The sequence below is a fragment of the Poecilia reticulata genome, linkage group LG17 (genome assembly GCF_000633615.1).
Source record: "Poecilia reticulata strain Guanapo linkage group LG17, Guppy_female_1.0+MT, whole genome shotgun sequence".
NCBI classification, from domain to species: Eukaryota; Metazoa; Chordata; class Actinopteri; order Cyprinodontiformes; family Poeciliidae; genus Poecilia; species Poecilia reticulata.
The window spans coordinates 3,738,495-3,760,394 of record NC_024347.1 but is presented as its reverse complement, the minus strand read 5'-3'; the positions used below and the strand labels follow the sequence as shown (position 1 = coordinate 3,760,394).

Sequence of the window (21,900 nt, the reverse complement as noted above, 5' to 3'; positions counted from 1 at the left end):
TTCCACACACTGATGAGCTTTTATATCTGTCGGTGCAATTTGGAAAATTACGGTTTAATTCATGTAACATCACCTTCATCATTCCAGTGTATTAATAGCAAAAAATCCTTGAAGAATAAGTCCAGGTTGGGTGTCAGTAGAATCAGTCTGCATCCCGGTTAGGTCTGTGGATTTTTTTCATTTTTTATTTTTTTATTGGGGTTGCACTGCTTAATTGGACTCGGATCTCCCTGAAGCCCGGCTGTGTCCTTCATGCATGTCAAGGTGTCCTGGTGATCCCACAGAAGCTGTGGTGCCGCTAAGAAATATTAGATCAGGTGAAAAGGGGGAGATGCAGCTGATGGTGATGGTGGAAGTTGGTAGAAAAGCATCCTGTTTGTTTTTAACGCCCTTAAAGGGATTGTTTAGAATCATTGGAGCGAGGTTCAGTTTGAAGGTTGAAAGCGATTAATGGTCCACCTGTGGTAAGGAACTCTCTTGGTGTTCGTTTTCAATGAGATGTTGATGCCAGAGGCTGGTTACAACAACTAGTTCAAGATGGACAGATATTAAAGTGGACTACTGTCAGAGAAAGCTACAAAACTTTACACCGGTTTATGCAAACCCAAGTTTATTAATGCTAAAAGAGGCAGTTTTATGTGTTTTAAAGCCACATAGTGTAATTTTATAGTGCAATCAAGTAACTGTGTTATGATTGTTATAAAAGGGCTTTATAAATCAAATATGACTCAAAAGAAAATTGACTTCCTAATTTAACACCTTGAAATTGGGGCTCTGTCTCTTTAAGAAGCTCCGCCTTCAGAAAGTCATCACAACCTGGCTCCTCTATTAACCCTTTAACAACATTTTTACAAGCATTTCACTGAGAAGTAGCTGGTATAATGAGCTCAGTAAATGTGCAGTTCCACCAGGTGTTCGCTAGTTGCAGCTGGCTAGTCTGAAGGAGCTGACTAAGGGAGCGCTGTGAGGCAGAAACAAGGAAACTTCATCTCCAAGGTGAAGGTTCATCCTCGAAGGCGGGGCTAGGTCCCCCCTAACCGTTTTGCACAGTTGGATGGTTGCCATGGAAGAATGAAGGATTTCTCTCACACGCAAGAAAGAATCAAGACACTCTAGGTACATTGTTGATGAGGGAATAACATTATAACAAAAGTCCATTTTACATAGTAACTGTTATTATGCTTCCATCGGCAAATTATAAAAAAAAAAAAAAAAATACTATTTATTCACACAAAATGGAAGTAGAAAGCTTCTTGCTTTACACGTTCCCTCTTCAATATTTGCTTCGCCTCCTTCCTCCGCCTCACGGCTGCTCAATCATGGCTCCCTGCTTAAATAACCGCTCAATGCAAATGTGAGAGCTGCGTCAGGGCTGATAAAACAGCTTTTGCATAAACCGCTGAGATGTTTCATGATTTAAGTTGTTTTAAGATGATGGACATCTGCTTTGATCTGGGCCTCTCTGAGACTGGTGGTCAGCTTTAGTCTATTTGACCAACTATTCTGGTTTTATACTGAATGAAGAGGCCAGAAAAAAAAAAAAAAAAGTTACAGTAACTGTTTCTGATATTGTCACAGATAACAGACTTCAAAAATCGGAAATTGTTCCCTTTTAAGTGTTTTATGAATTATTACATTCATAGTAAAAAAAAAAGACAAAGCACACTCATTAAAAACATATGATGCTTTTTCACACACATTTCCATTTTAGCTAATGTAATGCCAATAAACTTTGTCCTGTCTGAATCTAAGTTTGAATAGGAAACAGAAAACCAGTTTTAGATAATAAAAATGTTAGCACGTTGTATCAATTTAAGATATAAAAATGATTTATATTTCAATAGACAGCTATTGTATTTGAAAATAATATCAAATACATCCTTAAAAAGTCTTAAATTCATTCATCTGAACTTAAGGCTTTGAAATGTATTAAATTAATTTAATTAAAAAAACTGGAAGTTGGTCTTCCACAGATCTGCCAAGACAACAGATCTTAAATGTTGTCATGGCAGGACTATTTAACCTTGTACATTGTACTTAGTTATGGTTAGTTAGCAGTGTATGCAAGTATTTGGTTTCAACTGGAAATATACTGTCATGAATGATAATAATAAAAACATTCAATGTGATTATTGAACAAAAAAAGTACATTTGTTGACTCAAAGACTGTTGGGTAAATTAGACTTTCCTGTGATGTAAAAGTTCATAAAAATAATGAGATGCATTTAGCTTAGGAATTCCCATGCTCGGTTGTCAGCGTCATTCCTAGTGAGATGGAAAGTTTTCCGTATTTATTTATTGACCCAGGAACTCAAATACATTCATCACATGGGTAAAAGCCACTTAATTATTTATCACGACGCTGCATTAATTATTGACACACGAGCCAAGGCCCTCTGCCCAAAGGTTAAAAAGTTTGCAGGACGGCCTTAAAATTTTTCCGTTTGCAGGCGGCGCACATCTGGTAATTCCCATCGCATGTGTTTCCACATCAAACTGGGACAGGAAAATCTGAAAATATCAACCCCGTTCTAGCTTTGCCCACGCTTTCATGTGGCGTCCCAGAAAGGAAGCTGAAGTGGGGCCATCAAAGTTATAGGGAAAAAAGTAAAGAGACAAAAAACACTCTCCAGTTCTATTATTGAATTATCACATAGTTTTCACATTTTTTCAGATGTAATGTCCTGAAGTTGCACAGTTGTTGCCCCACAATAAAATCTTGCGTCGACTCTGGAGCGCTCGTCTTTTGCATGCTAGCCTAAAACGCTCACAGGCAATTAGAACGGTGACTCGCATGCACAAATATTTAAATAACTTAACTTGGTCAAGATAATACAATCTTTTATTTGTCATGTGACCAAATTTACAGCCGCCCTGCAATAAATAAGAAGCCTCGGGTCGTCGTTTTTCTCCGTTTGGGTGTGGATTGAGGAACGCCATGTTTCTGCAGGAAGTCGGCCACGGTGTGTTACGGCGTTAATGAGGAAGTATTTTTGTCTGGCGCTGCCAGCTTCAGGAGCCATCTGTCTGAAAGATATAGCACCGCTGCAATGTTTGGCTGAGGCGCACACCTCACACCCATTTATTGAGCAGAACAGATGAACACCGAAGCCTTCCTTGGAATTATTGCTGACTCCCATCGCTATATATTACAGGCCACAGGTTTATTAAGGATGGCTGCCTGCTACTGTGACAGAAAGGCGCGCTGTCGGTTTTTTGGCAAAGGTTATAAACCTGCCACACTGAGCATTCGGTTTGGAAGGTGGAGCTGCACGTTTATTATGTCTTTTTGGAGTCTTTGAGCGCTGATTTGAGCTGTTTGCTTTTTTCTCTGAGCTAATCTTTAACATATGTATGTATGGTATTCTGTTTCACACTGCTGGGGCTGCATTATGCAGCTGAAAAATGTATCACAATATGAGCATTTTACATAAATCTGTATCGATAACTATTGATTCGAGATACCCGACTCGACTGTATTTAAGAGCTGTAACAGGTTAAATTACTTTGAATAACTCATAGTTATTATGAAGTTGTACAGTTGAAACTGTGTACAATTAGGTAATATTCAAGGCTGACTTTGTAAACTATGAAACTGAATAATAAAAACATGGAGAAAAAGCGAAGGTTCCAGGTTTAGGCGGCTCTTTGAAGGCAGATAGCTTCACGTTTTGCACTGTGCTGCTGTGCGTTGTGACTGCCTCTGATAGAGATGATTCCAGGCTCCCTTAGGGGCGCTTCAGCAAGAACAAATAGTTTGTCGTAATTACATTTGTTAACCTAATGAAAGATGATTCATAGCTCTGATACCGGATGGATTATGAAACACAGGAGGAGGAAAAATCATCACCTGCTATTTCAAAAGATTGACAGACATTATTTCCTTAATATAATTTACTCTACAGGAAAAACTTGTAATATTTAAAATCCATTTTCTTCTGGTGTTACAAACAGAGCCTGTTTTTGAAATGCACTTGAACTACTTTTAGAAGAAGAAAAAAACCAGACAGTTTCTTGCTGGTGTCTTTGACAAACAGCGGCTCTAACTATCACATTTTAAATCTGCAATCTATTCTCCAGGACAGCCATTTTTTCTCTTCGCTCTGAAGTGCAGCTCAGTTAAATCAGGAAGTGTCTATTCCTACACTGGAATAGTTTGCCCCTTTTTGTTTTAACAATTGATATTTGTTTGTCTATTTGTCTGTTTCCAGGCACGTGAGCAGCACCTCCAGATGACTAAACTTTCAAATTAATCCTCTGGTTTTTCCCCCCGCAGACACGCTGGATGAGTCCAGAGACGTATAAATCTTGAAGTCACATCAGTAACGTCGCCTAATTACCATTTCCGCAATTTTTCTAAACTAAATATTCTTCCAGATGATTAATTTCCTTCTTGGAACTTAACGTCCCCCTGCGATATTAAAGAAGATCTGTAACGGGGGCAATCAATTATGCTCAACCTGAAAGGTGTTGCAGCGGCGTTGTGGGCAGAACTCCTGGTTTAGTGTGTGTGGGGGTGTGTGTGTGTGTGTGTGTGGTAGGCAGTTCCAGGACACGCTGAGTGATGAGCTGAAAGCCCCTGCTGTGAACTGATGAAACACAAGGAAATAACGGTTATCTTTTGTGTTTGTGTATTTGTATGCACAAGTTCTTGTGTCGGCCATGACTGAGCGTGTGTGAGGGAGCAGGATACAGCTCCATGCGGTACACCCAATTAGCAAGGGTTTCATTGCGCCAAAACATTAAAGGGGCATCCCGCAGATTCCACAGATATAATTCATCCTCCCGGCAGACGCCGACGACRCCGTTGAACAAGTTCAGCATCAAAACCTCAGAAAGATCAACAGATGGAAAAGAAAACCTTTTTGAGGATTATTTATTAGCCCTCCAGTCCACTTTGCATGCAATCTAAAACGGTTCTGATGAAACTTTTATCGCCTCAGAGCAGAAGAAAGGTTGTTATAGGCCAACGCCAAACTATGGTTTATGATTTCTAAGATTTTATTTATGTTTATTTGAGCCACCAACTCATTCAAGCTGAAAACAACGGCGAAACAAAAGGATTTATTTGTGGACTTCTGCAGTAGGTGCGAGGCAGTCATTGCGGTTTTCGCTTGTTGCATACGAAACAGTTCGATGTGAACGCCGTTTCCCGCCAAGCAGCTTCCTGTTGGCGGTCGTTCAAATTGATGTTTGCGCGGACGTGTCTGGCGAAGTCGAGTACGAACGGACCTCCACGCAGTGAAGTACACCCGAGTCATGTGGGCGCTTTACGCAACAGGTATTACGCCTTCAAGAGAGGAAAAAAAAGTTTGTTCAACAAGTCTGAAACCAATTTAACAACTCCCAAATCAAATGTAATTGCATACCCTGGAATTGAAGTATTAACCTCAAATACTCTGTACCCCACTTTTCACCCTAATGATCACCCAGGCGTCCTCTGTGTCTGCTGACCTTCATTTACTGTTTTCATCGAATGTCAGATCCTGGAAAAACATCACTGGACTGGCGGTGCCACTACAATGCCCTGTGGTGCCGTCCTAAATGTGCCAGCTTCTTGCGAATGAAACCAGCTACATCCATCTCTGGTCGGGAAGTGAAGCTAAATTACCTGCCAAGAGACACGTGGTTTTTTTATTACACGAAAACCTTTCAATGGGAAGCTGGTGTAGTTTGGTGGCATTGCCTGCAGGCTTCACCTGGATATTTTGGGATCCAAATTTGAGGCATTTACTGAATGTCAGAAACGTTGCACGCGCTGGCTGAAAGCGGCCCTGAAATTAACTCATCTTTGACACCTTTCATGCAGCCGGCGGACATAATTCATTTTGTTCTCAGTGCTTTGTGACCCCTATAAAGACTTCTGACATTGAAAAGAACATCAGTGTGTTCCTTTTTTTTTTCTTTCTTTCTTTTGCTCCCCAATCTGTAGTCCTGTCAGCACGGCAGGAATCAGGACAGGAGGCAGGATCCTCCAGACGCTACCAAAAGCAATCTAATGGTGGGAAAAAAGGGTGAACAATTGAACAACTCAATTCCACATCGCCTCTTACAGTGCGCCTCGTTCCCGTCTGTCCTCAGTGTTATTACTCCAAATGAAAATGAATGCACCCGTGCTCCACCTCGACACAGAAGGCACCCCCCCCCCACACACACACACACACACACATGTAACTTCAGAGCGTGTTCATTCAGCACATCTGGTCCTCATGTCCCCTGCAGCCAGACAGTCTCACCATCAACTTGATTCCTGAATCCTTCCCTTACAACTTGTTTGAATGAATGGAGACGGTGTTGTTCATTCTCTCTGCCTGCCAGATGTAAGTTCTCAACTTCCCCTCATTCAATAAAACTTTATCACCTTGCGCTTTTTTTCGTTGTGTTGTTCTTTCCTCTTTTTCCTGAAATCACGGACTCCGCGATGCATTTGCAAGCGGAGAATGCAGAGGGAGGGACGCGGGTATCCCGCCGTAATCCGGCGGACACAGTGAAGCATTCAGGATTCTAGCTGAGAGGGGCCCTTTGATTGCTGACAGGCAAGCACGGTGTTTGCAGGCCACACGAGGCTGACGGTGTTGGAAGACAAGTTCAGCAGAAGCACATCCTACAATCAATCAGGTTTAGCGGTCGACGACTTTGCGGGCAGAACGCCCGGTCCCAATTGAGCCGCAGAGCTGAGGCAAAACATGACGGTTGAAAGTGCTGCGTCTACGTCTTTTCAACCTCTACTTGTTGTGAGATTGTGCACTCTCAAATTGTCTTTGTTGCATTTCTGATTCGACTGTTAGAGTTATGTGTTTTGGTTTTTAGAGCCAGGAGCATGTCTGTTTTGATCAAAGACAACTTTGACTTTTTTTGCAGTTGATCATCAGGTTTTTTTTTTTTATGATTTTTTTTTCAACTCTGGTGTCTTTTATTTGACAGTGGATTGACAGGAAAGTGGGTTGGGAGAGAGGAGGAAGACGTGAGGCAAAGGTGAACAACCTGTGACATCTCCGTAGAAGACTTTGTGCGGGGGTCGCTTGTTTTGCCCCTGAGCCACTGCTGCACGCTGGTCATCATGTTTTCTTTAGGTGTCATGGTTGCCCCTTGGCAACTTAAAGTTTTAATAGATGTTTAGCATGACATGACACAGTAGAAGTGCTGATGTGGGAGTTCTTAGTTTTATGGAAGGGAACAATGTGTTTGGGCTGTTCTGCTCATCTCTCTAAGGCAAGTTTTTCCTTGGCCACATTTAGGGGCTTATCTGACCCCAAGGTTTACCACCTCTATGCTTCACTACATGGATGGTGTTGCTTGAGTCATATTCAGCATTTTCCTTAATCCAAACATGGCGGGTCAGACTGACGTCAAAGGGCTCAATCGTTGTCGTAATTACATTTGTAACTTGCTCCCGTTGTCTGCTTGGGGTTTCTATTGGCTTCAGATCCTCCTAGTTCATGGGGAGTGATCGCTACACACCAGACAAGGACGTAATAAGGTTGTGTTTTGTGAAAAGGCCCAGAGAAACAGTTAAGGAGGGCCATGGGAACTCTGGAGGAGCTGCAGAGACTCATAGCTCACCTGTTGACAGGACAAATTAGTCCTGCACTCTACAGATTTGGATTTCCTTCTGGCAAGAGACATTGTTGAAGGAAGAAAGTTGTCGAAAGAAAGAGAACATAAGAGTTTCTCTTTGCAGTTTGCCATAAGCCACATATTGGAGCTATTACTTATAGAAGAAGATGCTCTGATGAGATGAGGCTGGGATTTACTCAGCAGGTCTTATTGCAAGTCTTAACGTGTGGGGCATGTTAAAACTTCTGCCACTATAAAATCTGGTGGTAGTGGTGATTGTTGCGATGATTTTCGTCAGCAAAGGTACGGAAGATAAATGGAGATAAATGCTGGACAAGCCGAGGACAGATTCCGGTAGAAGCGTCAAGACTTAGGGTTTGGATCAAATCCTACCCATGTTCTACCCAGTCAAAGTTTAGAGATAAATCAAAGTGAGGACTTAGAAAATTGTTCACAGATACCGTCCAGCAAGCCTGAAAGAGCTAAGAAATATTCTTTTGCAAAGAATAGAGACAAAAACTCTCTAGATGAGCAACTGTAACTGCAGGAAAAGATTGTTCCACTAAGTTTTGGCTCCGCAGGCCTGAATACAAATCCTCTCTATACTCTTTTGTTTCAAAGCCAGGTGTCACTTAATTACGCACTACTTTAAGTTTGTCTGCCACATAAAATTCAATGAAGTTCAAATGTTAAGGGGGCATTAATAAATTGGCAAGACACTGCACTGTACTGTAGGAAGTTGAGATCAGGCGTAGCAGCCATTGATTTGCTCTTGGTGCCACATGGGTACACAGGAAAACTAACAAGAAACTATTTTGTAAGTCGGCAAACTCGCAAAATACCACAGGAGATCAAATTATTTCACCATTTGTACATGGATCCCACCCCACACAACACCATCCTGTTGCAGTTGTGTTCGGATGATTAACGCCATGTACCCCCATCAAGCTCCCTTCTGCTAAGTAATTTCAGACAAATGTCAGCCTCATAATCACTAATGTGTTTTCATGTGACTCTCTGCGTCGGCTGAATGCCCCGTCTCCGCTGCTGCACTTCCTCCTCCTCTGCCCCTCTTCCTCCTCCGCCCCTCTGGCAGAGTGAGGGAGGAAGCTGATGGAAGGGTGAAAAGTGTGATTAGATCGGTGAGCGTGTAGCTTTCTGAGGCGCTCGTGTTCGGCTGCCAACATCCGACTTTAGCTTTGATATCGCGGTGACGTTTCGGCCGTCTCAAGTCCCGCCAAAGGCCTGGAATAACTAATCACCCACAGATACAGTTTCTCAACAGAGATGTACTTTTTTAGCTTTAGCTTAAATCTCCAGCTGTCATACGGACGCCTGAAACAAAAATGAGTTACATTACATTTATAATTCCAGTGCTGCAGGTCTTAAAAAGCTCCGGCTGTCAGTCAGAAGCCGGGGGTTTGGGGGTCGGGGGGTATTTTGACAGAAGCACATGCATCTGTTTAATAAATTATTGGAAGAAAAAAGCGAGAGAAAAAAACGTAAGTTATGAGGAAACATGTTTTTCGATGAGGGAAAGTTGCTGAAGAGTTGTGGTGTGAGAAGCTAAAACTGAACAAAGCGCAGAAGTGCGTGTGTTTTGCTCCTTTTTAAAAATAAAACTTTGGATCATAGCATGTCAGTTACAGTGATGTGGAAAGATTTTGGCTCCCTTATGAATTTTTTGCTTTTTTGTGCCCTTACACACGTATTAAACAGCAAACCATCTGACACCATTACAATTTGTCCTTACAAGTACTTTTTTGAAAGGTGTTTAGTTTTACCGTAGATGTAAGAGGACACACACCTTCCAAAAGTTTCCTCCTTTGTTTCGTTAGTCCAAAGACTATTTTCCCAAAATGTTTTTGGGAGGAATGCCAATGGGACCGGAGACCAATCCAAAAGCGGGAACTGGACTATAGCACAGAGCATTCTGGGTAAATACAACCAAAACATACGCACGAGTCTAGTGCTAGCGGGTGAAGTAGTCTGTCGTCTTTTACCAAAGACGAAAAAGAAATCCTACAAATGCTAAAATCTGATGCCACTCCATTTTCCTTCACATTTTGTGAAGAAGGAAGTTGTGCTCTTGTCTTCTTCTTTTTTCCTTCAGTGGGWCTTGTTGTAGCGCCAMCACAGGCAAGAAGGGGAACAGGTTTATTGAAATTTTGGCWAWTTWTGGACCCGTATCAAACTGAGTCTACCGRACTGCCAGGTGTGAAGACACTCATTTAACCCTTTCCTGATGTTGATGTTGATGATTCTCATCTTGAATTTCTTTAGACCGGGGCGTGAAGTGTTGCTTTTTGAGATCTCACAGCCTAWGTAATGTTSTCAGACGGGTTTTAATTGTGTCAATTACTGACCTGAAATTGTTTTAATTCATGTAATTGAGCCAAAAATGTTACTTTAATGAATGGGACATTTTTACTTGAATACTGCATCTTCTATTTAGTCTTGATCTTGACATTTTTTGTATTATCTCAAACACATAATTGACAATGTTTTACCATAGCACGGTAGGCACGATCAGCTCAGACTTACAGAAAAAAAGTTAACAGTTTTATGTAAAAGACAGGAGGTAGACAGAATGTACAGTAAATTGCTTCTACTCTCCTTTTTTCCAGTTGAGCTAACATCAACCTGCTCCACTTCACCTCTCCCAGGGGGTTTTCAGGCGCTTCCAGCACATTCCAGCAAAAAAAAAAAAAAAAAAAACTCTCCAGGTGTGGTAGATACTAATTGCCTCAAATCACTTGGCTCTGGTCCGTTTCCCTCGAAGGTTACAAGGCGGTTATTTGTGGCAGGTTGCGTAGTGAAGAGAGCCTACATGACAGCCCTGTCTCTTAAGGTTGAACGGCCGTGTAGCCGGCGAGTCAGCCGTGACTGCTGCGCGTTTCTCTGCAGTCAGCTGAATCTGCTCACACTGGAATCCAAACCCAGCTGGTGGCGGCGTGGGCCGGACCCCTCATGACAACACTCCATCCAGACAACCGCGAAGACGGCAACGGGGGGCAGGGGGGAGGCTTATCTGCCACGACACCTCAATGCTAATTTGATGTTAATATTTGACTCGCAGGAGGAGAAGTCGGTTACACACCTGCAAGGACTTCCTGCYGTTTCCCCCTCCATCTCTCGCCCTCTGGGAAATCCACTCTTCCATCACTCCTCCTCTCGTTTCTCTGGGCTCCGCTGTTCCCTCTCCTTCCCRCTGTGCACATTTTCCTCTCTTTGCCCTATTTCACAATTTCATTCCCCCTTCCTCACCGCCTCCATCTTCACTTGTCTCTCTCGTTTTGTCCTGTGTAGTTTAAGTTTCAACCTCCCTGGTTTCTGGTTTGCCCAGCAGACCAGAAACCGGCCAACATGGCAGCTTTATTCTAAGACCCAATAAGTAATTATGAGTTACTTTTTTTTTTKGKWWYCMMYKSYWWWRKKRWKSCYKGGKTTTWWWARKTYKGKTYYKKYYYYTTTTYMWKRMMWKKYMRKWARKYCMARKTWMRAARRWWWWWTTTTTTACGTTTGTTAAAACTGTCACCTTGTTGTGACAGTTCAATATGAGAAAGATCATCTGTGWAAAGATTGATCTCTCCCTCCTCCTTCTGCTACTGACCGTCTGAAGAAAAGTACAGCTCCCAGTCAGAAACAACCAATCAGAGCCCGGGGGAGGRTCTTAGCGCTGTCAGTCTAGCTCAAGTATGTGCTGCTAAATGTGCTAATGGTGGAGAAACAACTAACAGTTCCAGGAAAATAGTTTACCCGCCGTCATCTAGCCTTAGCTTTCATGGCAGRCTATGCTGTTGTGAACTAGCAGTAACGTAGATTGACAGCACTAAAACCCACCTCCTGGTTCTGATTGGTTGATTCTGACGGAGGGGTGTATTGGTTCAGTTGACAGCAGGTTTGTAGGAAAAAGTCAGAGGAGCTTTATTTTTTTATTCTTTTCACAGATTATCTCATGTGGTAACGACATTGTGACAGTTGTAACAAATATCAAATATGTGTCAGCGTGTGAATTTGTCTGATGAAATAGTTAAACGTTTTTTATATRGACTATTGCTTTTATATCACGCTACGTTGTGCAAATGCACTCACCKCAGCATGTTTAATGCTTAATTGTTTGACCCACTCATAGGTTGTGTGAGGCACTGAATTTTCAATCTGACATGTTGAGGCTATTAATAAATACATTAGTGGCATTACAGCAAAAAATGGTATTTTAGATTAGGACTTGCAGCTTTATATGTGTCTTAATTGTGTAATATCAAAAATAATTTAACAACGCAAAAAATTAAGTCATATATTTGTAAATATGGGTGTATTAATCCTACATRTTGGCACAGCTTACAATATGATCCACATCTGGACTCAGAGGTTTTGGAAAATGTTCTGTTTTGATGTTCATATTAGGGATGTTTAATACATAATGTTTTCATGCCCAATCTGAGCGGTCTAAAGTGTAAGTTTTATGAACAGAAGAAGTCTGTTTGCTTTACAGACTTTAAAATTGTTCTTATACACGGCCCCTCACCTGGGAAAGATGATGCTGGTCGAAWGAAAACAAGTGGGGGAGGGGGGCCTTATTGATGAGCAGGCATCCACAGAGTGTGGCAAAGTCTTTAGAAACAAAGACGGCATGTAAGGACTGGAGTTCTTGTCAGAGCTGTCTCTGAAACAGACATGTATTGATTTATTTCCACCACACAACACCAGACCTATAGGCTCACCTGGAGACCMGTCCTATTGTATGATCGTAGCATGCTGAAGGTGAGTTTTCTTTCTAAAGAAATGCAGATTGACATGCTGTGATTCTCTTTTAAAAAAAAGAAGAAAAAAAAAGACGAACCCACCATGTAAAAAATAAGAAAAATCTCTATCATCTAATTTTTGGTGAGTATTATAATGGTAAAAAGACTTATTGTGGTACACAATCYTGATTGTAAGATAACTGAGGGAAAATACCATGGTCTAACTGTATCACAGTATTTATCCGTGGCATACATCGATACCGGTAATTGGCCCATTACTAAATTATTCCCTCCTAATGTCAGGATGCTTCCATAAGAGAGTAATGATCAAGGGGGGAATTTTCCCATTTTCAGCTGTTTTCGTCTAAATACGACTGATGAGACTATTTGATTATACTTATTGATGTAAGTATAACCCAATAGTYCGTTTGTCCATATTTATATAAAAAGCAGCTGATCCYATTCATGGGTTTTGAGGCTCATGGGATGATTACGGGCCAACACAAGTGAATGCATACTGAAACTCATACATGACATTATGTGTGCTGGAATGAATCCAAACGACGTTTATGTAATGTATTGCCTCGCCAAAGTATTTATACACTTTGTCACATTTTGTCATATCACAAACACAAAGTACTATGGTAATCGGCACCAGTTTTCTTATACGTAGTGGAAAGATGTTGCTAACTCTTTTAGCTGACTCTAGGTTACAATGATGCTAGCTGATGTTAGCATTTCCACAGTTTCTCAACAGACATGCTTAGCGCTGCGTTGTCTTTAGCCAAACAACTTATGTGTTGCTATGTGAACTCACGTTGCTTTATTGTGCAGATTGTATAAATGTGCCTTAGCTGCTAATTTGGCTAAGGCACATTAGCCAAATTAGCTAATGTGCTAATTTGATTGAGTTCACCAAACTAGTTTAAAAAAAATAGAAATAAAACCTGCAAAGAACAGGAAAATGGCATTGTGATGCAGCTGTACATTTATAATAATAATACAATTTTAATAAAAAAAATATTAATAGATGTTAATAGCCAAGCCAAATTACAATTGATTAAAATCAACGTTTTTGAGCTTTACATCATGTTATAATGTTATCTCCTCATCAAAAACATTCCTGGAGCTTTGCCTCGATTCGTTCATGGACGTTTGAGGAATCCTCGAGTCTCCCGTGGCAACCATTCAGGACGGCCAAAACGCCTAGTTATGCAAAGCGCCACCTGTTGACGTAAAGCTCCTCCCTGGAGCTACAGTCTCCAGCAGAGCTGCTGCCGCCATACAGACCCTTTATGGCGGCAGCAATTATCAAACGCCTTGTGAAACGACATAATGAAAGTTCATTGTTGTGTTGACGTCCTGAAGGCGGAGTGTCAGAAAGAGTAGGAGCTTCTTAAAGAGACAGAGGCCCAATTTCAAGGCGTATTCAGTTAAATCATATTTGGCATATGCAGCATTTTTATAAGAATTGGAGGTAACATAATTATCTTGGTTGTGCCTGAAAAACACATTAAACTTCCAACACCACATAAGTTCATGATTGTTATAGTTCCAAAGCTGTGTGCTGACTCAGATGTGTATTGCTATTAGCTTTGACACAAATGACTTTCTTAAAAAAATATATTTGCTCAGATGGTTCAACCCTGGTCCACACAGTGAGCTTTTTAATGAAAACAAATTACTGCTCATTCAGCACTCCCTCCCTCTCCCTGCAAGACAACCAACACCAAACATTAAGCAGTCAGGAATTCTCTAGAAGAAAAAACAAAACAAAACAGTGGATCTTGTGATTCTGCTGCAGCAAGAAATTCCTGCTCTGATTTCATAAGATCAAGTTTGCTCAGCATGCAAAGTGTGTGCATGCTGGTGTTTCCTGAGACCACCAGCATGCAGTAGCCACCGTCGAGCCGAGGAAACGTTTTCCCCTCCAGACAGCTTTTGCTCTGGACTCGCCTCTCCCTCACGCCTGGTCTCAAAAATCAACCTTTATGGTTCGCTCTGCGGGACACTGGAGGGAACAGTGAATAAGCAGTCCAAGTGACATGTTTCCCCTCTCTGGTGTTCTGTAATTTATGTAGTTCATCTGGCAAATTAGAGGTAAAAAAAAAAAAAAAAAGAGATTAGTCTAGTTTTTCTACTACCTTTCTTGCGGATTTAAAAAAACAGAAAGAAAAGGAAATAAGGACAGCAAAGCTGAAAGATGACAACGGAGAGAAGTGCATCCAACTACGGAATATGACAAAGTATAAGTGGACCATGCTAACAAAACAGTCATAAAATTATGAGAATAAAGTCGTAGAATTACGAGAAAAAAGTCAATATTGCAAAAATGAAGTCGTACAAGAATAAAGTTGAAATAATACGAAAGTATTACAAGAAAAAAGTACGGTAGTGATATAACTATTTTTGTCACCCTACGACTTTGTTCTTGTACGACTTCTCGTATTTTAAACTTATTCTTGTAATTTTATTACTTTATTTGCATAGTATTTTTTTTATTTTCCTTGCGTGTCTTTAATGCTCCATTGTAACTGAATGACACCAGAATCCCAGAACTATTTGATTTCTCTTTATCCAACTTCTCCCCCAAACTGTGCAGGCGAGCAAATACTTGTCAGCCAACAACGAGCGATAAGAAAAAAAAAAAATCTCTTCTGGAAGCAACGCTGAAAAATAGATAAGGTGGATGTCAGGACTCCTGCCTCTTTTTTATGTTTTATTTATTTATTTTTTTTTTTCTGCTCTGGACCTTTCCATCACCGCTGACAAGCCTGCAGGAGTTCTGACTTGCCTTCAGACGAGGAAGTGTCATACAAAAGCATCCACACCCTTGGGATGGAGGTTTTTTTTGCTTTGAGTGAAACGTATTAAATCTGATCCCATCGGTCCGGTTCCGTCCTGCTCTTTACTGAAACTTTAATCAGCCCCAGACCTGAACCCGGCTACAAAGCTGCGCTCGCTGCTTCGCTTTGGACTCGGTGCACRGCGCCGCCGGCCTCACCAGACCTTCCCCCCGTCTGCGTTTTGACGTGCGGCTGCGGCGGGAGCAACCTGCTGCCTGATGAGGCTCTTTGTCTGTTTCCTTCGTTACCGATCGGTTTTCATGCCAAAAAGACAAAAAACAATGCAAACAAAAACAAACTTCTGATTCTGTTTTTGGTAAACATCTTCATGCCAGCGAGTTGAAGGCCTTGAAAATGCGCAGTGTGGCGGGTTAAAAAGGCTGAAGTTTCCCAGAGTTCATCTTCTCATAAACCACAAACTATGCGACGCACTGACACCGATTAGCAAATGATTAGAAAGTGGGAGAACAATAGCACAGTGTTTATTTATATTTATTTACAAGTGTATGTAGCCTCCTTTACTCTGATGTCCTTAAATAAAATTCTACCAGGCAGCTGGTAGAAATAATGCAAAAGTGTTGATAAAGTTACTCCCCGTCTAATGGCTGATTTTATTTTTTTACTTGCTGTAAAACAAACTTTTTACATGAAACAATGTCTTAATATGTAGTATCATGTACTTCTGCAGTTGTAGCCAAATAATGAGTTGTAGCGATTTAATTATATACTCAAAACAACAACTTAGTACTTGTAAGTACGTGTGTTGTATGCTTTGAAACTTTTGTAAATTAATTCTGCTGGCTTCGTATCACATGGAAATAAAAGTAGTTTTCAGATCGTTTCTGACCCAGTTTTTATATGGTGAATTTTAAAATGAATAAAAATCTTTTTTTTTTTTAATCCAATTATAGTGGTACAAAACCCGTTGTGAATGGTTATGAGCTTCAACCTAAGTTTTGGGTCATTTTAACTTTAAACAGTGGTCAATTTAACCTAACCTTTGGGTAGTTGCCCTAAACCAGTATGTTGGGTCAAACCATCAACCCAACCCAGCTGAGTTAAAACACCGCAGTGTTGGCTCTGTCCAAATTTGACCCACCACTGGGTCACAAATTGAGTTGTTTTTAACCCAGCAGTTTTTAGTGTGTAAGTTCTTTATTAGTTAGTGTTATTAGAGGGGAAATAAGCCCGATCTGCAACTGTTTAAAGAGCCAGTATTATAAAAAAATCAACCTTTTTTTCTTTTTTAGCTTTACATCATGTAATGTTGTTCCCTCAAAGACAAACCTGCGGTATTTCTACGTCAGTTTTCCTCGTGCAGTGTCCTCTTCTTTACGTTCCGCGTGGACAGCCTGAGCGCCTCACAGCGTCGCGTGGCTGTCAGAAGCTCTGCAGCCACACAGTGTCACGCGCCTCCCTCGCTTCACACGCCATTATTCTTTCTTTCTGCGCGTGACAAGCTGTGATTAGAATAGATGGCTTTGCCCACAGACAGGACATTTCTGCAGCGCGTCTCCGTGTGACAGCACAGGACCACAGTCTCTCTGCGCCGAGGAGCAGCCAAGCTGACACGTACTGAAAGCAGGCTGTTAATGTCAGCTTCATTGACATCTGGAAGAGAGAGAGATAGAGAGAGAGACACCCCTCCAACAGAACCGAACCACCGGGGCCGAAAAAAAAAAAAAGTTTCGCCGCTCTCCATAGTTTTACATCACGTTCACTCCTAATGGAAAAAGTCGACATCATTTGTCCGTATTTGATCCATTCGGAACAGAGAACGTTTTCTTCTTTCGGGGGCATTTTGTAGTTTAGTTAATGACAGCACATCTCATCTCACTATTTTTTTTTTTTTTTTGTATCCAGTCCGTCTCGCTTTTACGACGACAATTTGTCAATGCCGTCACGTGGGCACACGTTTTTGAGTTTTCTTTTTTTCCTTCTTCTTTTTCTTCTTCTTCACACTCAGCAGTTTGCGCGGTCCCAGCGGTGTTCCCTGCCAGCGTCAGCGCTTTCATGCGGGCCTTTTCAAACGGACGGCCTGTTACACACCGCAGGAACCCGGCCGGGGCTCGCTGCGTTCACGGTTCTTTCACCGAACAAAGGAACCGCTGCGCTTTGACCAACTGACACATTTCTTTTTTTTTTTCTTTTTTTTTTTGGAAAATGTTCTTTTAATGTCAATCACGGCGACCAAGTAAAAAAAAATTAAGAAGTTAGCAGCCTTTGTTTGGAACTATAAGGACTGCTGTGGAATATATAGGGAGATTAACAGCTGGTCAATATGAACTGATAAGGTGCTAATGCTATGCTAGCCTGTCATCTGTCAATATCACCTTCCACACACTTTCACAAGTCCAGTTATCATTCAGGAAACCTGTTAAAAACAACAGGTTTTCTCTTAAATTTACCTTTGAAGGTGTTGCTGTTCTTTTCTGTGGCACATACTGAGCAAAAGTGAAATCTAAGAAGGTTGTTTTTTCTGCGGCAAATGAGAGGAAAGTAAATTGCAAACTTCAAGCTACAAATCAGATTTTTTATTTATTTATTTTTGCTTTAAAGGTGCAGTGTTGTGTTTTCCAGCCACAGAGTATCATTTTATAGCACAATCAAGTGCTAAAAGGGGGTTTGGTTGGCCATATGGAAATTGGTTTATTTCATAAAATTGCAATGAAACCCTTTTTTTTCCCCACATCACACGAGTCACATGATCAACAACCGGATGTTACTACTGGCAGAAACATCGAAGAATAAGTAGTTGGAGGATGAAGGCATTTTGCTACTAACTTGTCGCGTAAACAAACTTATTCACTTGTGATTTTAATCGCGTTCCTTGGTTAATGGGAAAGCCACAATAGCAGAATTTTGTTTTTTCAACAATAGAGGAATATTAACAAGGAAACGCAGCAACTGTTGGTTACTAAGAGAGAACATGTAAGATGCCTTGTTACATTCTCTGTTATTTTGTAAGTGTTGACTGCTGAGAACATATTTCAGTACTGAGAATATAACCAATGTTGTGAGTACCCGCATTTTTTTATTATTATTAATATTTTAGCACAAGATTGTGTACACAATATTTTGAGGTCTTATTGTGATATTGATATAGATTATGAAAGTAAAAAAGTAATAGTTTTTTTTTGGCTATGTCTGTATGGCACGGCATTGTTCTTTAAAAACATTCCCATTTGAAATAAGCTCCATCAGGACAAGAAATCCTTAAAAACAACTAATTTTATTGACGCTCTAATGGAACAAACAGTGGAGAAAATGGCAAAAAATTACATTTGCCATTTTTTGCTTCAAATTTATAGTAACAACGATAAATCTAATTTCTTATCATGGATAAGATATTTTTCACGATAAATGACAAATGATACGATAAATGCCCACCAAAGTATTTTTGGTCTAGCTTTTAGCGCAAATATTTTGAAATGAGATGAGACCAACTTGCATGTAACCTTTCAGCAAGACATAGGAACTTGCTGAAAACGGAACAAAACGTTTTTTACACCAGTTTTTATGATGAAGTGAACGGGGGAAAAAAACTGTCCAATTTCCTACTTTTGTGAGGATTCCAGTTTTCTCTCTGTTTTAGACCCAACACAGGTGACAGTTCATAGCCGCATTTAAATATCTAAAACGTCTTCTCCACATTAAACCAAAAACAAGTTACCAAAAACTCACCGTTCGCATGTAAGCTCCGACCGTTGCGGCAAAATCTTCTTGCTTCCGATCCCCCAGATCCGACCTTTACAAACCCATTGTTTGTAAAAGCGGCTAATCTAGMAACCTTTCCACAAACCTTTTCAGAGAAAGTAAACACTTGAGAGTTTGAAGTTCTGCACAAATATCTTCCTGAAGAAAAAAAAAAAATCTCCACTTCAGAAGGTTATTGAAGACTCTTGGGGGGGCAAATGAGAAACATGTGAAGTGGCTGTCAGTCCCCGGAAAAGTTTGATTAGTCTGCCACTATGGAGGAGCGTTTTATTTGCGCAGGGACTCGATGTTGAAGAAGTACAAACACACCTGTCTGATGAAAGCCCAGCTCTGGGTATGAATGCTAAAAGATGCTACTGGCTTTTCGTTTAAACAGGAACTGGYTTTACTTTCGATTCCTTTGTTTTCTCAGATGTGACGGTCATGTCTCTTTCCTGCGACTAGTATTTTTGTTTCTCTTTGGGTGTCGGAATGTTTCGTAGAGCCAGAGCCGTCAAACTTGGGTGAAATGACATAAAGCAAAGGCTGCCACAGCTGGAGATCTTGTTGGAGGTCGTGACCTCTGTCATATTGGCTAAGAAACGAAGTGGCAGAGCCGGCCATCGGTCAGTGACACTGATGGATAGAAGCTCTAATTGTGCCGAGGGGAAAGTGTTTCTGAGTGGAAGCGTTTCTGAGTGGAAGCGTTTCACGCCGTGGTTTATGTGGTAAGGTTTTATTTTTGGCAGCTTCAGCTCATGTTTTTCAGGCTGGTGAGGAAAAACTCCAGTTTAAAACCATTTCCTCGTGACTTCAAGTAGCACATTTAACCAAAAAAGAAAAAAAAAAAAGAAAGAAAATTACAATTTTCTCTGAAATTTTAACTTTTTTTTTCATTTCCGCTCTAATGACTTGTACCCAGCTATGCAGTGGCGCGTCACGTTTTACTTATATTCATATCCAATCAATTTGAATAAGTTCTGTTCGATTAAAAGAACCTTTTGAAAATAACCATTAAGGCATTAAGCACTTCTCATCAAGCCCACATTTCTATTTTAAATGTTATGTTCTCATTAGCTGCAAGTGGAAAATCACAATTGACAGAAACAAAGGCTTTCTAGTATCCATCTGTGTGTAACTAATCTATGTAATGTCTCACTTAGTGATAAAACAAATCGGCTTTTCAAAAATAATCTAATTTCTTTCCCGCATAGAGGATCTCTGGTGAACAGGAGAGTGCTCACTCCGTCTTTTTATTTGAGCAAGCAGCTACATATCCAYTTAGCATAATCCCGTTAGAAAGCTCTGTTCTGCTGACAAAGCAAAATTTAAGTGTGCCTTTTATATTTTTGAAGTARCAATGTCAACTTTATTTATCCTGCAATTTACAACAATCGGGTTGCACCAAAGGACTGCACAGCAAGAACAAAATAATTGGTAAGAGTCGTTAAAAAGAGAAAMAAATAACAGTAGACAYGAGTTAAAATAATTAATTAGCTTAGAAAGCAAAAAAAAAAAAMGTGKWCAAAAAACAGAACTAGTTTAAAAATCAAGCCAAAAAAAGTCAACGAATTTTGGCGATGGAGTTAAACATGTCTAGCTGTGTTTATTGAAAACATGTTTCATCATTTCACAGTAATGTTTCACCAGGTGTATTTGTGAAGCTCTTTATCCTCTAACGTCTAGAATGGAACATTTCACCGTCATCGTTTACCTCCAGCGGAAACCTCAGCTCTCACTTAGCAGGTTAAATGCTCTGTTTCCGTTAAGCGCAAACACACACACACGCACACACACACACACGCACATACGGGCGCACCGTATGTCTGTTTAATGCAAAATCACATCCCTTCCTGTGAGAAGTGGCAATATCCAACTTCACAGCTCGAGCACTGAGCTCATCCTGATTGACTCTGGWGACGGACACACTTATTGGTTCCAGAGTCACAGCGCTGAATGAAGTTGTTTCCAGCKTTATTGAGCTAATGTAATATAACAGCTATTATTATCGTTAAAACATATCTGGTTTCATTCCATGTACATTTCATTCAGTTACATGTTAACAAAGGAAGACAGAGGAAGAATCAAAGTGTGAGTAGCTATTAAAATAAAACTGTACCACATAAGAAGGCATGTCGGCTGTTTCGTTCAGGCAGATCAACAGAAAGTGTGAATTTGTCTGACCTTTTCCATCCTGAGTGACCTTGTACTTTGTTAGTTTTCGTYGTTTCATACTCAGTTGTTTCAGTACAGAGACAGGACGGCAGTCATACCCCTGATTCCTTTATTGAATCRGGACAGAGAGAGAGAGACGACTCGGGCAGAAAACAGGAAGGCTAAATTCACGTTCGGTCTGTCCTGGAACATTCAGTGTTCGGAAATGTTGGCGATCTTTTTTAAAACCAGGTGAAGGGCTGCGTTCACTTTGTAATTGCAACTCGACAATCATTTTGCTGTTTTGTTTTTTTTTATAGTTAAACCTTGTTTCACAGGTCTGTTCCTCACAAACACGATGTAACTCCCGATTCTTTTTTTGCTTTGTTTTTAATTCTGATTCATCTCCGTTCGCTGGCAGCAGGAAGACTAGCAGGGGAAAAAAAGTTACAACATCGACTGAACAAAACAAGGAAGCTGTTCAGATTTTATTATATAGCAAGCGTTGATTTTTAGCTAAGCTCTGAAAGCATCTTATTTTTGTCAGACAGATTCGAATAAAAAGTGTAAAAAGTATTTTCTCTAACTCTCAGGTCATCCTCCTTCAGTTTTCACTAACATCTCATTCCTCTGGATTCTCCTCTTTCTCTTTTTTTATCCTCCTCACAAACCTCTTCAATCAATCAATCAATCAATCAAATTTTATTTGTATAGCACATTTCAGCAGCAAGGCATTTCAAGGTGCTTTACATAATTAAAGAAAAAAAGTAAAAACAACGTCTTCCTTCTCGCGTCAGTGTTTCCAATTGGCTCTTTTGTCTTTTTTTCATCAGCTCTGACAAGCGGCAGACATCCAAGCCATCGAAAACCCGAACGTCAGAACGGATCACGTCATCCCG

The 21,900-nt window shown here is 40.6% G+C and overlaps 1 protein-coding gene across 1 annotated transcript in view; it reads left to right on the top strand.

Annotated features, from left to right (window-relative positions):
• The window catches only part of LOC103478967 (opsin-3-like), a 62,796-nt gene extending 40,896 nt beyond the window's left edge, over positions 1-21,900 (top strand). Inside the window, exon 3 of the mRNA XM_008433140.2 lies at positions 21,835-21,900. Within this exon, the coding sequence (XP_008431362.1) occupies positions 21,835-21,840 (6 nt within the window). The 3' untranslated portion in view covers positions 21,841-21,900. The remainder of the gene's footprint in view (positions 1-21,834) is intronic.